Genomic DNA, 13,956 nt, shown 5'->3' with positions numbered 1-13,956 from the left:
GGAAAAATCAGCCACTTTGGTTTGATACACAAGGAGTTTGCATCACTGCATGTTGCTCGTGTGACATTCAAGAAGTTTGCTTTTTGGCATGTTGGTTGACTCCTTGCTTCTGCTTAACAAAGTTCACCCAAATCCTCTTCTTTATCACCTCCAAAAACTTCCTATTATCCTTGGATCTCCCATCTCAGGACTTCTATTCAAACTCTTTCCATTCCCTGGAAAATGTTTATTTATTAACTTATATTTATTCCTTAGGCCATGGCTTATATGACACTTCCCTACAGCGGCTTTTTCTGACTCCTGATGTGTGGCAGCCACCCTTGCCTTATACGCTTATCCTGTCTTCTACCATACTTTGTTGGTGTTTGGTAAATGTTAGCATTTATCACTGTGATTATTAGTTTAATAGATAAAGTGGCTCAACTAATATTTGTTGAATGAAGAAATAAGGTCAAGCATTTCCTTCTGTTTAAGATTTCCTTGTTATTTCCAGGACGCCTTGACCTTCCTTCTTTAGTGCTCCCTTGATTTCCTGAGTCATCTTCTTGTACTCATAGCTGTTTGTATCCCTCCCATTCTGCACTATCCACTTTGAGGAGAGAGACCAAGAATGTTTATCTTTTTACCTAGCCCTGGCTTATCTACTGTCTACTGAATGATTGAAAAAATATATACCTCAAAAATATTTTAATTTTGTGTAGAGCTAATATACTATATTATATAAAAGGTAAGCTTTGTGTCATAGAGAATTGTGGCACAAAGGTTTAGAAAACTTTGTGGGGGGTGAGATGTGACAAGAGACCTCACTCAGCATATGGAATCTTTACTACTCTTGCTACAACCAAGGGTACTGACTAGAAGTTCCCACTGGAAGGCCACAATGTATCCAAAGGAAGTTTTGTTGGAAGTGTGGAAAACCAATAAACAGTTCAAATTTCGGGATAGACAAGTGTTCAGTACTACCATAAGGATCTTTCCATATGATGGACCTGGTATAGTCCCTTGGGGGATTGTCGTGGAGTAGTGGGGTTTATTATATTCTGTGTGCTCTGAGATTTTGCTGGTATAATATACCATGTCATCTCTTCACCCCTGCCCTTTACACACACGTTGGTTTGAGGTATTGTCTTCTTGTCTTTAAACTTTTACGTCTTACCATCCAAAGACCTTTAGAGCTAATATTTTAAATTGTTCTTCCTAGTCTTGTTTTCATATTGAATATAGCCTGCTTTCGAAACGTAACAGCATGAAAAAATGCTTTCTATATCTCCAAAGCTCTACTTAAACAATTGTAATGAAAGTATAATATCAGATTTGGTAGAGAGGCACTCATTTACACCATTCTCCAACTGTTATTATATCCCTTTCCTTTTTTTTTTTTTTTTTTTTTTTTTTGTGGCTTTCTCTTGTGTTTCTGCTTTTGTTTTGCTAACTACCTTGCATCTTCTGCTTTTGAACACCTTGCCCCAAGGCAGTTTTTCCACAAGTGTCAAGAGTTCTAGAAAGGAGGTGTCAGATCAAGTGTCTTCTCCTCCACAAGTTTATCTCCCTTGTTTACATCTGAAGTGGACACTCTGAAGCCGAGGCCCTCCTGGCAGTAGGAACACCTATGATCGTGATGACTCAGCACATCCTTGCACCAGCTCCACAATGGCCTCAGATTTGGTTCTGTTTTCCACAAGTTGCTCCCAGTTCAGACAATCTCAAGACTTTTTAGCTATTTCCCAATTGTATATTCTTCATACTCTGAGGTAGAATCTAGCTGCCCCTTTCCATACAAGGAGCCAGAGATTGACATCTAACATCCTTGAAAAGTGCTTTCATGTCTCCCAAGTGAGCTTGGAGGAAGGCAAGACAGAATGTATAATTCTCCAGTTGATTGAGCTGTATAACACAAACAGAGTATGCTTTAGGTAGGGGAAAGAAAAGCCTTAGTTAGGTTTTGGTTTAGTTTCATTTTTTCCGGAAGAGACACAGTTTTATTTCTGTGGTCATATTTCTAAGATAGGATTTTAAACATATCCTTTCTTCCTGTCAGATTTATAGTAATATGAAAGATTACATTAGCTTTACAGATATTGTACAACAGTAGATAATACTTGTAAACAGTGGAAAAGGAATTATTTTCATGGACATTTTTATTGCTGCAGGGAACATTAGAGATTATTCTCCTTAATAAATAATCTCATTCTTCTTTTATTTTGTAGATTTAAGACCTAAGGTCAGGGTGGGTAGAAGGGAGAGATTGGGGGGAGGAGGAAAAATCAAGCCCCTTATCAGCAAATGGTAAAGCTGTTACTTCAGCTCTGGTTGGCTAATTCCAAAACCCAGCCTCCCCTCTTGCCTCCATAAGCCTTACCTTTTAATAGGAATAGATTATAATCATGTAATCCCAAATATTTGAAATTTGATAGCACTTTTTCTCATTTTATTGGCTCATGCTCAAAATTTTTAATTCACCAAGATTAAAAGATCATCAGACTCAAAATAGCAGAAAAAGGGTAGAATGTGAATGGACAAAGAACTTTGTCTTGGATTCAGAGGCAGTTTTAGCTGTACAGTCTAGTCCCACACCCTCCAATCCATGGTATTTCAGAACGTTTCAAGTGATCTTCCAGGCAGTCTTTAAGAGAAAACCACTGAGGGAAATTGAGCAAATATCAACAGACTGGAGAGCTGACCTCATCTAGGGGATCAAGGCAGCCTTTATGAAGCATCCAATTTCAGTTACATTGAAACTGCTGCTTGAGTTATGAGTGGAGGTTAAAAAAAAAAAGACAGGAGGAATCCTTTCAGCAGGAGGAAGAACATGCACAAAGGCCCGGAGGCAGAAAGGAGGAAGGCATGTTTAAAAATATGAAAAGAAGGCCAGAAGGGTGAGAACACAATGAAAATAGGCAAATAGTGATGGTTGAGGTTTTCTAGTGAGCTAATCTCAAACCAGATCATGGTAAGGACACAAAAAACATCAGATGTTGTTCTGAAAGTAATGGAAAACCATGCCAGACAAGAAGAGGCAGCTTAAAAGTGGACTGACCATATAATTTAACATCCAAACTATGACTCCTTTGAGAGTGCAGAAGAGGTACTATAGATGATTTTGCTGGAAAAAAACTGGACTGTCTGGAGCAAACTAGAATAACTTTCCTTCTTAAAGGCTCCTGTATATTGGCTGATTTTCCCTCTGACAACAACTCCTGGGAGATATTCTGTCTTTACTGTTGTCCTTCCCTGGTCAGGCTCACTGAATAGAACTGTTTCCCATATTCCTACTTTCATCCATTTGGCATTTTGCTAGAACTTTTTACCTTTATGTGAAGTGATGTTCGACTCTGATCTCATTTTCATGTAGCCTTTCTCAGACTTGCTATGCTGGTTTCGTAAGAACACCATCCCTGAGAAGTTTTGATCATTCTCAAGTTGTTTGGAGTGTGGTCACCCCATCCCCTCCCCCTCTGCCATGCTTCTCAGATTAGCAAAGAAAATTTGAGAGGCAGAAGCATTTCTTATACTACATTTGATATTGCACAGATTCGTGGTGTATGAATGTAATATAAGAAGTATACCACATAATAGAAGCCCAACAAATAGAGTTGAAGTCTGTCTGATTTGAAAAACGAGGATATTCAATTGAATTCATGGATTAAGGGACTCCCCTTGCTTTGAATACTGGCTCTAGCCTCTTTTACTCACTACTATGTGACCTTGGTTAGATTGCTCAAATTCTCTGAAATTTGGTTTCTTTATGTGTGGAACAGGAATAATATTAAGGCCTAACACAAAGGCTTTGAATGCAAATTAAATGAAATACATTTATAAAGCACATAGAACCATTATTCCTAATGGTAAACCCACATGTGGTGGCTATTTGGGGCTATTATTTTTGAGCAAATGTGGTTTTAACAACATGCCTTCTAGCCTCTCTTTGCTACAGGAATTAGGAGCTGTCTTTTCAGTCTGGTGAAGTTTCACTGCTCTTTTATCTGCCTGTTTGTCCTAAAGGGACAGGTGAAGTTCAGTTTCTAACCCAGTTTCAGAATAGTGAGCCTCGGGGAGAGGATGGGTCATTTAAGCCCACTCTACTTAAAATTCTTCTGAGATAAGACATTCTGGAGAGGAAATTATCCTGTCAGTAGCAATACCTCTGAAGTAAAAGATATCCTAAGGCTTTACTCTGAAATCTGTAGATGTGCCTTTTGCCTGGGGGAGAGCTAAGGTTTATGTTGAGAAGGTCATGGTGGGCTAGCCAAACAGAATAACAGAATGTAAGATAAGATTTGCAATTGTTGTAAGGGCATGGTATCTTCATATTTGTGTCCTCTTATTTGAGCAGTATCTAGTCAGCTGTGATAAGGGCTTGACACATATATTGATACATAAATTAATAACACATCCTGAACTTTAAATCTAATTAACAAGTAACCACTGCTTACGTTTCTAATAGAGGGACCCCTGGGAATTGATTTTCAATCAAGTAAACTTCTGTCTACCTGTAATGTATAAAAGGCCAAAGATAATGTAGTATTCTGAGTGAATGAGTTCCCCTACTTAATAGCTTAACAAATATGTATTGTTCATGAAAGAGAAAGACTCTCCACCCTCCTCCACCAAGATCATATTTCTGAGCACTTGAATGAGTTTTTATTGACTTGGTCACCACAGAAATGTTAAGATCTCTGACTAGCTCAGCAGAGAACAAAAGTTAGCTCTTACGTGGTTAGAAATAGAGCGTTATTTATAGACAGAATATATTACGGTATATTAAATTATGTTGTAATTGCTACAGCAATATATTGACTATATTCAAGTGAACTCAGAAGCTTTCATTGCTAGGGTTTATATTCTGGGGGAATGTATTGTTCTCCTAGCCTTGGTTAAATTCTCAAGGCTAACAGTAGTTTCAACTATATGAAGAAAAATCCATGTCAATACATGAATTTCAGGTAAGCATATTGTGCTGCAAATTTTCCCTCCGGGAGCGTTGGCATGGAAGGCATTACAGTAATTTTCCATCATAGAACTCTACAGTAATACAGATTTCAGGATAGAAGCATGCAATACATTTTTTTTTTCTTTTTTTAATACTATTTCCCAGGAGATTTTCCCAGGGACTTAGAGACCTGCACTGCCCTTCGTGGGGCCACTGTGTTTTTTAATACTACATATTCTCAGCCAACGTTCCTTCTCAATCAGTTGAGCATGTTCTGAAAAACAACACAACTGGTTCTACCTCCAGTGCTATAAAAAGGTTGACATCATTGTTAAGATTTAAAGAAATATAGGACAGTGCTACTCTTTGACTTGTTTAGATGAAAGGCCAGTAATTGTGTTTCACTTCTCTCACCAGCCAAATCATGAAATCAGTCATGTTCTCTATCTGTGACCAAATCATTCAATCATTCCTTTATGTTGGGTCTGCATTAAACCAAAATTATGGATTCTTCAGTCATTCTTGTTATAGATAAAAGTCCTCAATGCATTGCACTCATCTCTTTCTTCTAAAAAAGAGTTTTGTTTTGTTTTGTTTTGTTTTGTTTCCCAAGCTCCAGAGTTCAATTATGGCTAAGTAACAGCAATTGAAATAGCATTTAAACAAAATAGGCTTGGCTTCTAGGTTTCCAACAGGGCACTTCTTAAGTAAATCTTCCTTGGTTAACAGCTGTCAACTGTCAATGGGCGGCAGGTAATTAAATTGGAAGATAGCTTTATGGCTCAGAAAAATAGATAAAATCCTTGGACCAGAAAGGTCTTAAGTTAATGCAATTATTGCTCCCTCTGGTATTTGAATTAATGAAAGAAATTGATTATTTTCTGATGAAACAGATGAAGAGGAAAACTGCCATTGTTTGTCTCTTGCAAATAAAATTCAGTTGAGGCTGTTTTCCCAGCTAAGATCACACTCTTAGTTTTATTTCAGTATAGATTAAGAAGAGAAGGGAAAAAGAAAAATAAAAAGGAATATTTTGAGAAAGTAGTGGCACTAAACAAACTATGATAGAAAGGGTGAGAAGGTGGTAGGTAAGGGCTATGAATACCTGGAAGATATGTGAGCCAGTAAGAATGTCAACAACAGGAAATGAAAATGTATGGATTTTTTTTTTAACTTATATAACAGAAGTAGTCCAGTGATAGAGTAGCTCCAGGGTTGGTTCAGAGATCAAATTGTTTCTTCATCCAGGTTTTTTTTTTTTTTTTCCTTTTGAAAAAATTTTTGCTTGCCATTCTCAGCTAGCAATCTTCTTGGTAAGCTGTAACTGCTGCGGATATCATATCCTTACATACCAATGTCCAGAGGCAGAAAAGAAATCACCTCTTATTTTATGCCAGTCTTTAAAACTGAAGGAACCTCTTCCAGCACCCCTGCAGAAGGCTTCCCTTTAAATCTCCTTGACCAGAACTAGTCACATGTCACATATAGACCACTCACTGGCTGGGGGGTGGTGGGACAACTGTGGTCGGCATAGACCAACTCTGCCTACAGGGAAGAAGGGGAAAATTATCTCTTAGACAGAAGGTCAACAGTGTCTCCTGTTAAAAGAACACGCACTGATCCTCTGCTGTGTGCTGGTGAAACATCTTGTGAACTATGTATTAATATAACTAATTTATAGATGAGGAAATCAAAACTGGGCAAAGTGAGGTAGTTTTCTTAAAATAACATACTTAATAAGTGAAGAAGCTAGGATTTCAATTCAGAACTGTCTGACCCCAGTTGTATACCCCCACTGCAGTATCACGCTGCTGCCGATACATCATGATGCACCTTCAGTTTCAATTACAGAGCTTCTCTTTTTGGTTGAAACAGTCAATGCATCTCGGTGTTTTACTTTTCACTTTAGACTTATTCCCCTCAGAGTGTCTTCTCAGGGCTTCCTCAGAGCTGTCTACTCTCAGAGACTCACATCATCCATGAGAAGAATTGAAAAACTCTACCTTCAGATTAGATATTTCTTTTTTTTTTTTTTTTTTTTTTTAATTTTTTTTTTTTTTAACGTTTATTTATTTTTGAGACAGAGAGAGACAGAGCATGAACAGGGGAGGGGCAGAGAGAGAGGGAGACACAGAATTGGAAACAGGCTCCAGGCTCTGAGCTGTCAGCACAGAGCCCGATGCGGGGCTCGAACTCACGGACCATGAGATCATGACCTGAGCTGAAGTCGGACGCTTAACCGACCAAGCCACCCAGGCGCCCCCAGATTAGATATTTCTAATGGCAAGTTAATATTCTAATTTTACATGTTCATGAGACATATCTGCTTTGATTTGAATTTAAGCTATCAACACTCAAGTAATCTCTGTACCAAAGAAATTTCCCTTTCACATCTCCCAAAAGTAGTAAAGGCACGTTCATTTCTCCTGTTCTCAGTATACAGCTTCCCTTTACCCCAAGACCAGCTTCATATAAAATTATTCCAAATCCTTTTTTTTTAAAGTGTTCTGTACATCAACTCTTCCTTTCCATTCTTAGCATATCAGGTCTTCAGCAGCATCATATCTGGACTAATTAGCATCTGTTAGGTTTCCAGACTCACATACTTCAAAATCATCCTGCCCTCAAGCAAACCAATTTCCTTAAAAATGACTTATTATTTTATACTCCTGTTCACATAATCTGAGTACATTCTCCATGTGAAAAAAATGAAGTATTAAATATATGAATAAATAAAAATCAGGCAATCTGGTCCTCTATATTTTCTGCATGTCTAAGGAATTATTCTTCTTACTTTTCTGGCTGACACTTGATGTCTTTTCCCAAGTCATAATAATGTAACCCATGTCCCTATAGGACAGACACTCTGTTAAGCACTTGATGTATATCAGCATCATATATGCTTGAACCTCACAACACCCTATGAGGTAGGTACTATTATTATTCTGACCTTACCCGTGAAGACACTAGAGTACAGAGCGATAAAGGCACCTGCCAAGTATATATAGAAATGGCAGAGCTAGGATTCAGACTCTAGCAGTTGGGCCCCAGAGGCCATGAACTCAGTCACATTTTACTTCTTTAGTCTATGTATTTCACCGGAGTGTTATTTACTGCTACATGTTGAGCATCTATTCTTCACCCCAAGCTATAACCTTCTCCTGATATTTTTATATAAAAAATGTACAGCCATGAATCTCCTCCATATGCTGAAAAGCAAGCTTTATGTCTCCTGAATTTTAGGCAAAATCAAGGCCGTCTTTGTTTTTGCAACTTTTGAGAGACGTTTGTTGGGATTCCTTATTCTCTCTCATATTCTGAGCTCTTTCATTTTTCCCCCCTATGTCACTAAGAATCTCTGACCTAGCAGGGGCTGACTTTTTGTTTTGTTTTGTTTTGAGAAAATACAGATAATTTATTTATTTATTTATTTTTTCAATATATGAAGTTTATTGTCAAATTGGTTTCCATACAACACCCAGTGCTCATCCCAAAAGGTGCCCTCCTCAATACCCATCACCCCCCTCCCCCCCTCCCACCCCCCATCAACCCTCAGTTTGTTCTCAGTTTTTAAGACCCTCTTATGCTTTGGCTCTCTCCCACTCTAACCTCTTTTTTTTTTTTCCTTCCCCTCCCCCATGGGTTTCTGTTAAGTTTCTCAGGATCCACCTAAGAGTGAAACCATATGGTATCTGTCTTTCTCTGTATGGCTTATTTCACTTAGCATCACACTCTCCAGTTCCATCCACGTTGCTACAAAGGGCCATATTTCATTCTTTCTCATTGCCACGTAGTACTCCATTGTGTATATAAACCACAATTTTTTTATTCATTCATCAGTTGATGGACATTTAGGCTCTTTCCATAATTTGGCTATTGTGGAGAGTGCTGCTATAAACACTGGGGTACAAGTGCCCCTATGCATCAGTACTCCTGTATCCCTTGGGTAAATTCCTAGCAGTGCTATTGCTGGGTCATAGGGTAGGTCTATTTTTAATTTTCTGAGGAACCTCCACACTGCTTTCCAGAGCGGCTGCACCAGTTTGCATTCCCACCAACAGTGCAAGAGGGTTCCCATTTCTCCACATCCTCTCCAGCATCTATGGTCTCCTGATTTGTTCATTTTGGCCACTCTGAGGGGCTGACTTTTTTCCTGAATGACATCCCTCTACTCTTCCTTGCTCTCCTCATGAAAGAAGTTGTTCCAGTTTCTGGGCCAGCGGCACCACTGCTGCCAACAGCGTCACCTGTCTGTCTTTGAGACCTACTGAGGCTCAGTAACTCAGAATTGTAACTAGGTTAGCACGCCACACAACGCTCAGCATCTCAAATCTCCTGTTTCCAGATCTGTCATCTAGTCTCTTGTTTAAATCATCTTTCAATGTCTTTTGTTCTTATCTTCTCTCATGATTTACTTCTCAATACTCTTCTGAAGTATTTTTATAACTGCTTAATGGTTTTTTTCCCCATAGAAAAAAAAATCTACACTTTACTCTCAATGTATGGACGCATCAGAGACTATGTTTTGTGATCGTGTGTTAGTAATTTTAGGGGTGTGGTTCCTTAAATTAAAAGAAAAAGAGAAAAATAGAAAAACGTGTACCTATTTGTTCTAATTCCATACATCGTTTTGATAGCGATTCAAATTTGATAATACTATACTAATACTAACAGTAATAATATTAGAATTTATTGACTACTTTCTCTTCATTAAATTCAAACATTTACATGTAATAATTCAATTGATTTCCTTGGGAACTCTTATTAGAAGGTGCTATTGGGAATTTCTAGAAGTGTATTTGTGATTCAATGTCTAAAATTTAGAAATAGTACATCATTGAAAGAGTAAAATGTGCAAGCAAACTGCTTTCTAGAGTTGTCACTCTCTTATGATCATAATCCCAAGAACAAATCAATCCTGAATCGTTTGGATGGTTCAAATTTATCAACAATTTAAAACTGAAAAAATGAATGGGAAAGTCTTAAATTGTACAAAGGAGCATTTTGACTGGAAGAAAATTGATTCTGCTATAATGACTATTGATTTTTAAGTTTTCATGGTACATCCATAGTCTTCAAAGTTCAGCTATACAGGCACATATTTTACCCATAATGTAAAAGAAGTTAAATGAGCATGAATGAGTCAGTGATCACTGAGGTAAAAAATCTAAAAATTCAGATCATCTGAATATTTGTAATTTTCTTTTTGATATAGACATAAGCATACTCTCATTTAAACAGCACTGCCTTCTGAATGAGGTATGGCTTGTTTTCACATAATTTATAGAAAAAAATATCAAACCAGTTAGAATTATGTTGAGTAAGCAGGAAATACCAATCCTAAAATGATAAATGTATTGAGTATAACCATAAAACATCAAGAGAAGCTAAGAAGACATCACATTGTCAATGCTTTTGTTTTTGTTTTTTGGTTTTTTGCTCAGTCTGCTCACTTACTATATTTATTTGTTTGATCTCTTTTACTTTTGAGCTGATGATAGCCAGTAATAAAACTGAGTTGGGATTCTTGCAAAATGTGAATAATTTTGCAATAAAATAGTACTACCATAAAATTTAGCATTGCATTTATTGCTTTATTTATGTTTTACTTCAGCAAAGAGGCAAAAAATAAAAATATCCACTAACACAATTCTATTTTAAAATTAATATATTATTGTAGGGAGGAAAATATATCTTAACTTTCTTAGTAAATATTTATATAAAATAATTTTCATTAAAATAATAGAATCGTAGAACCAGGATACTCTATTTTCACCGTGCTGTTCACTATTTCAGAGCTTCGAGAAACCAAGACCTCTGAACACTTCAGCCTGTCCCACCATCATTTAGACTACAGGATATTATTAATGGATGAAGATCAGGACCGGATATATGTGGGCAGCAAAGATCACATTCTTTCCTTGAATATTAACAATATAAGTCAAGAACCTTTGAGTGTAAGTTAATTATTTTCATTAGGGCCATGTTGACTTTGTTTTATTTAAAAATTTCACATACAATGAAAAAATTGTGTATTTCATTAGAACTATAGAAAATACTGGCCACATGTCAATAAATAATTGGATGTTAGTGCTTATTTCATGGACTGAAAATATAATCAAGTCAGTTCTGTCTGTCTAGCTTCATAGATTTTAACACTCTAAAAACTGAAGCTAAATGAAGAAATACTTCCTGTGTGTATTTGTGTGTATGTGTGTGTGTGTGTGTGTGTGTGTGTGTGTGTGTGTGTGTGGAGAGAGAGAGAGAGAGAGAGAGATAGAAACATGCAGTATAGCCTGACAAAATGATCAGACTAAAGGAAGATCTACCTTGTCATCTGTATGTAATCCAACAAGGCTTAAAGGAATTAAAAGGAATATAGTTATTAAGGACACTGTTCTTTGAACAAGTGTGACCTATATTTATCATTCTATTTCACAATAAGGAAATAAATTTATCTTTATTGGAGTAAAAAAAATAAAAAATAATTATTTAAAAATTTGTCACAACAAGATTTCTGAATTTATTATTTTAACAAGGGTCAATGAACTGGAAATTCAAAACAAACCAAAACAATAATCATCACCATCAGAGACTTGACCCAAAGGTACAATTACTGAGAACACTAGCAGAGTATTTTAGAGAGGGAATCTCTTGGATGCAGTCCAAGTTATTTTAGCTATTGAAGTACCTGGAGACCTGTTTTAAGTAAATCTGCTGTGGCTGTGTGGTTTACCAATAACAATATTAAACCAAAATAGCAATATAAGTGTAAATTCATTGTGATATAAGCAGTTGAGAAAAGTGTACTATAGAAGGAAGGAAATACACCTTTTATTGTATACATTAGTGACCTTATTTTAATATATATCATTAGGAAATGGGCATATACTATTGAAAGGCATTTGTTAAAGGAAAATTGGTGGGAGTCATAAAATCTTTAGGAATTTGAGTTCATAAACTGGAAGAAAGATCTTGAAATATAAATATAGAAATGCCTAAAAGAAATGTGTTAGGATAAAGTAAATGATGACTGTCATATATACAAGTGAGATTATGCAACCTTTATTTTCCTTTCTGAGCAGGTTTTCTGGCCAGCATCTACAATCAAAGTCGAAGAGTGCAAAATGGCTGGCAAAGATCCCACAGTGAGTGCCTAAAAAAAACCCAAAACTTAAATATTTGGTCTTTGAATCCATGTACGTTGAGTGCAGCCAAGAGTAAGACAAAGGGTGTTGGTGTTTTAAATCTTCTGCTGGACGCATGGCAAAAAATGTAAATGTAAAGAAGTTGGAACTCTTAAACACTGTAACTTAGGAATTCCTGACCGGGTAAAAATTTTTTGCATTGCTTCCATTATTGCATTCTGACACTTTTCATGATGGATTTCAGCAATAACCTCTGTTCCAGTGGATCCAACCTGCAGAATTCTCAGCAGGCCGCTGAAATAATGATAATGCAAGTGTCTGGAGAAGCTCCCAGATACCATGTGGGCTTTTCCAAAGAAAGATCTCGGCAAAAGGGTACTGGTGAGCCGGCACATTCCAGAGGCGTAAATCACCAATGATTAGTGGTATCTTTGTTAGTTAAAAATAACCACAGAAACAAAAACCAAGGCAGATATGAACATCAATTAAATGTTCAGTATGCAACATTTGTACAAACTGTATACCTTTAAGTGGAATTCCATGTAAAGAGTTAAGAAATAAATCTGTATGGATTTCTACAAACAATCTGCTGAAACTGACATATTAACTGATTCTTGAATATTATAAATACATGGAGCAGATCTATAATGTATATGTTATTTAATTTTATAAAGAAACATGTATGTCATCTTATCTTCTTGTCTCAAATCACAGAAAATATCATAAAGGAACCATATATCAGAATTACCCACTCTTTTACAAGTAATTTGGTAGAGAAGTTTTTTATGCATTTATTCACTCTTTCACTCATTCATTCAGCCAATATTGATTGAGCCCCTATTATGTGTCTGGCATAGTATTAATTGCTACAGACATAATTTGTGCCACAATAGGCACAATCTGACTCTTCTCAACTTTATTATCATATTGGAGAAGTCAACGTTAATCAAATGAGCATAGAAATATGTGCTTATGCAGGTATGCAGTTTAAATATGGCAGTTGGATAGAAAAACTAGTACTTGTACACACACATACACACAATGAAATCTGAGGTCTAAAGAAATATGACCTTGAGGGGTGCCTGGGTGGCTCAGTTGGTTGAGTGACTGACTTTGGCTCAGGTCATGATCTCACTCACGGTCTGTGAGTTCAAGCCCCATGTTGGGCTCTGTGCTGACAGCTCAGACGGAGCCTGAAGCCTGCTTCAGATTCTGTGTCTCCCTCTCTCTCTGCCCCTCCCCTGCTCATGCTGTCTCTCTCTCTCTCTCTCTCTCTCTCTCAAAGAATAAACATTAAAAAAAATTTAAAAAGAAAGAAATACGACCTTGAGCTAGTGTGAAAAATGTTGACTAAGCACTTATTGTAAGTGTAGAGATAAGAAATGCTGATTTCAGCGGCTCAGTCTATGCACTGAGCCTTGAGAGTGAGGGTTTCAGAGATTCATCATGGTGGCTCAAGGAAAAAACTAATTCTTGTGGAAAAAGGAATCATGGGAATTAAAATTTTATCTTTGCTGACTCTCAACAGTCCAGGTATGAGGTTCAGAAAACGCCTGGTGCGAGACAGAGTCATGGAAGACTCTGACATGTAGTATCTCTGGGTCTCACTGGAGGGTGTTGTTGAGAGAGCTCACTGGGAGTGACTTAGCTCTGGGTCTCGCTTTTTCAGTTTTATAACTGATCTTTTAAGGGAAATTTAAAAATGGGCTGAAGGAGTTGCACAGGCATATTTGCTACCCACGAGATCTGCTGGGCCATACTCTACAGGAAAAAATCCAGAGAAATGTGTATACTTGTCTTCTAGGGAACCAGTAGTAGAGTGAAGTATAATGTTGTGGAGAAATCTTTTTTTTTTTTTTTTTTTTGTCTCATGAAGCT

General features: G+C 37.0%; 1 protein-coding gene across 1 annotated transcript in view; it reads left to right on the top strand.

Moving 5' to 3' along the window:
• Positions 1-13,956, top strand: part of SEMA3C (semaphorin 3C) — a 172,004-nt gene that overhangs the window by 72,271 nt on the left and 85,777 nt on the right. Inside the window, exons 3-4 of the mRNA XM_042916517.1 lie at positions 10,727-10,887; positions 12,016-12,078. Coding sequence (XP_042772451.1) covers positions 10,727-10,887; positions 12,016-12,078 — 224 coding nt within the window. The remainder of the gene's footprint in view (positions 1-10,726; positions 10,888-12,015; positions 12,079-13,956) is intronic.

The sequence above is a fragment of the Panthera leo genome, chromosome A2 (genome assembly GCF_018350215.1).
Source record: "Panthera leo isolate Ple1 chromosome A2, P.leo_Ple1_pat1.1, whole genome shotgun sequence".
Taxonomy (NCBI): domain Eukaryota; kingdom Metazoa; phylum Chordata; class Mammalia; order Carnivora; family Felidae; genus Panthera; species Panthera leo.
Note: the sequence above shows the minus strand (reverse complement) of the source record. Positions and strands in the feature narration are given on the sequence as shown.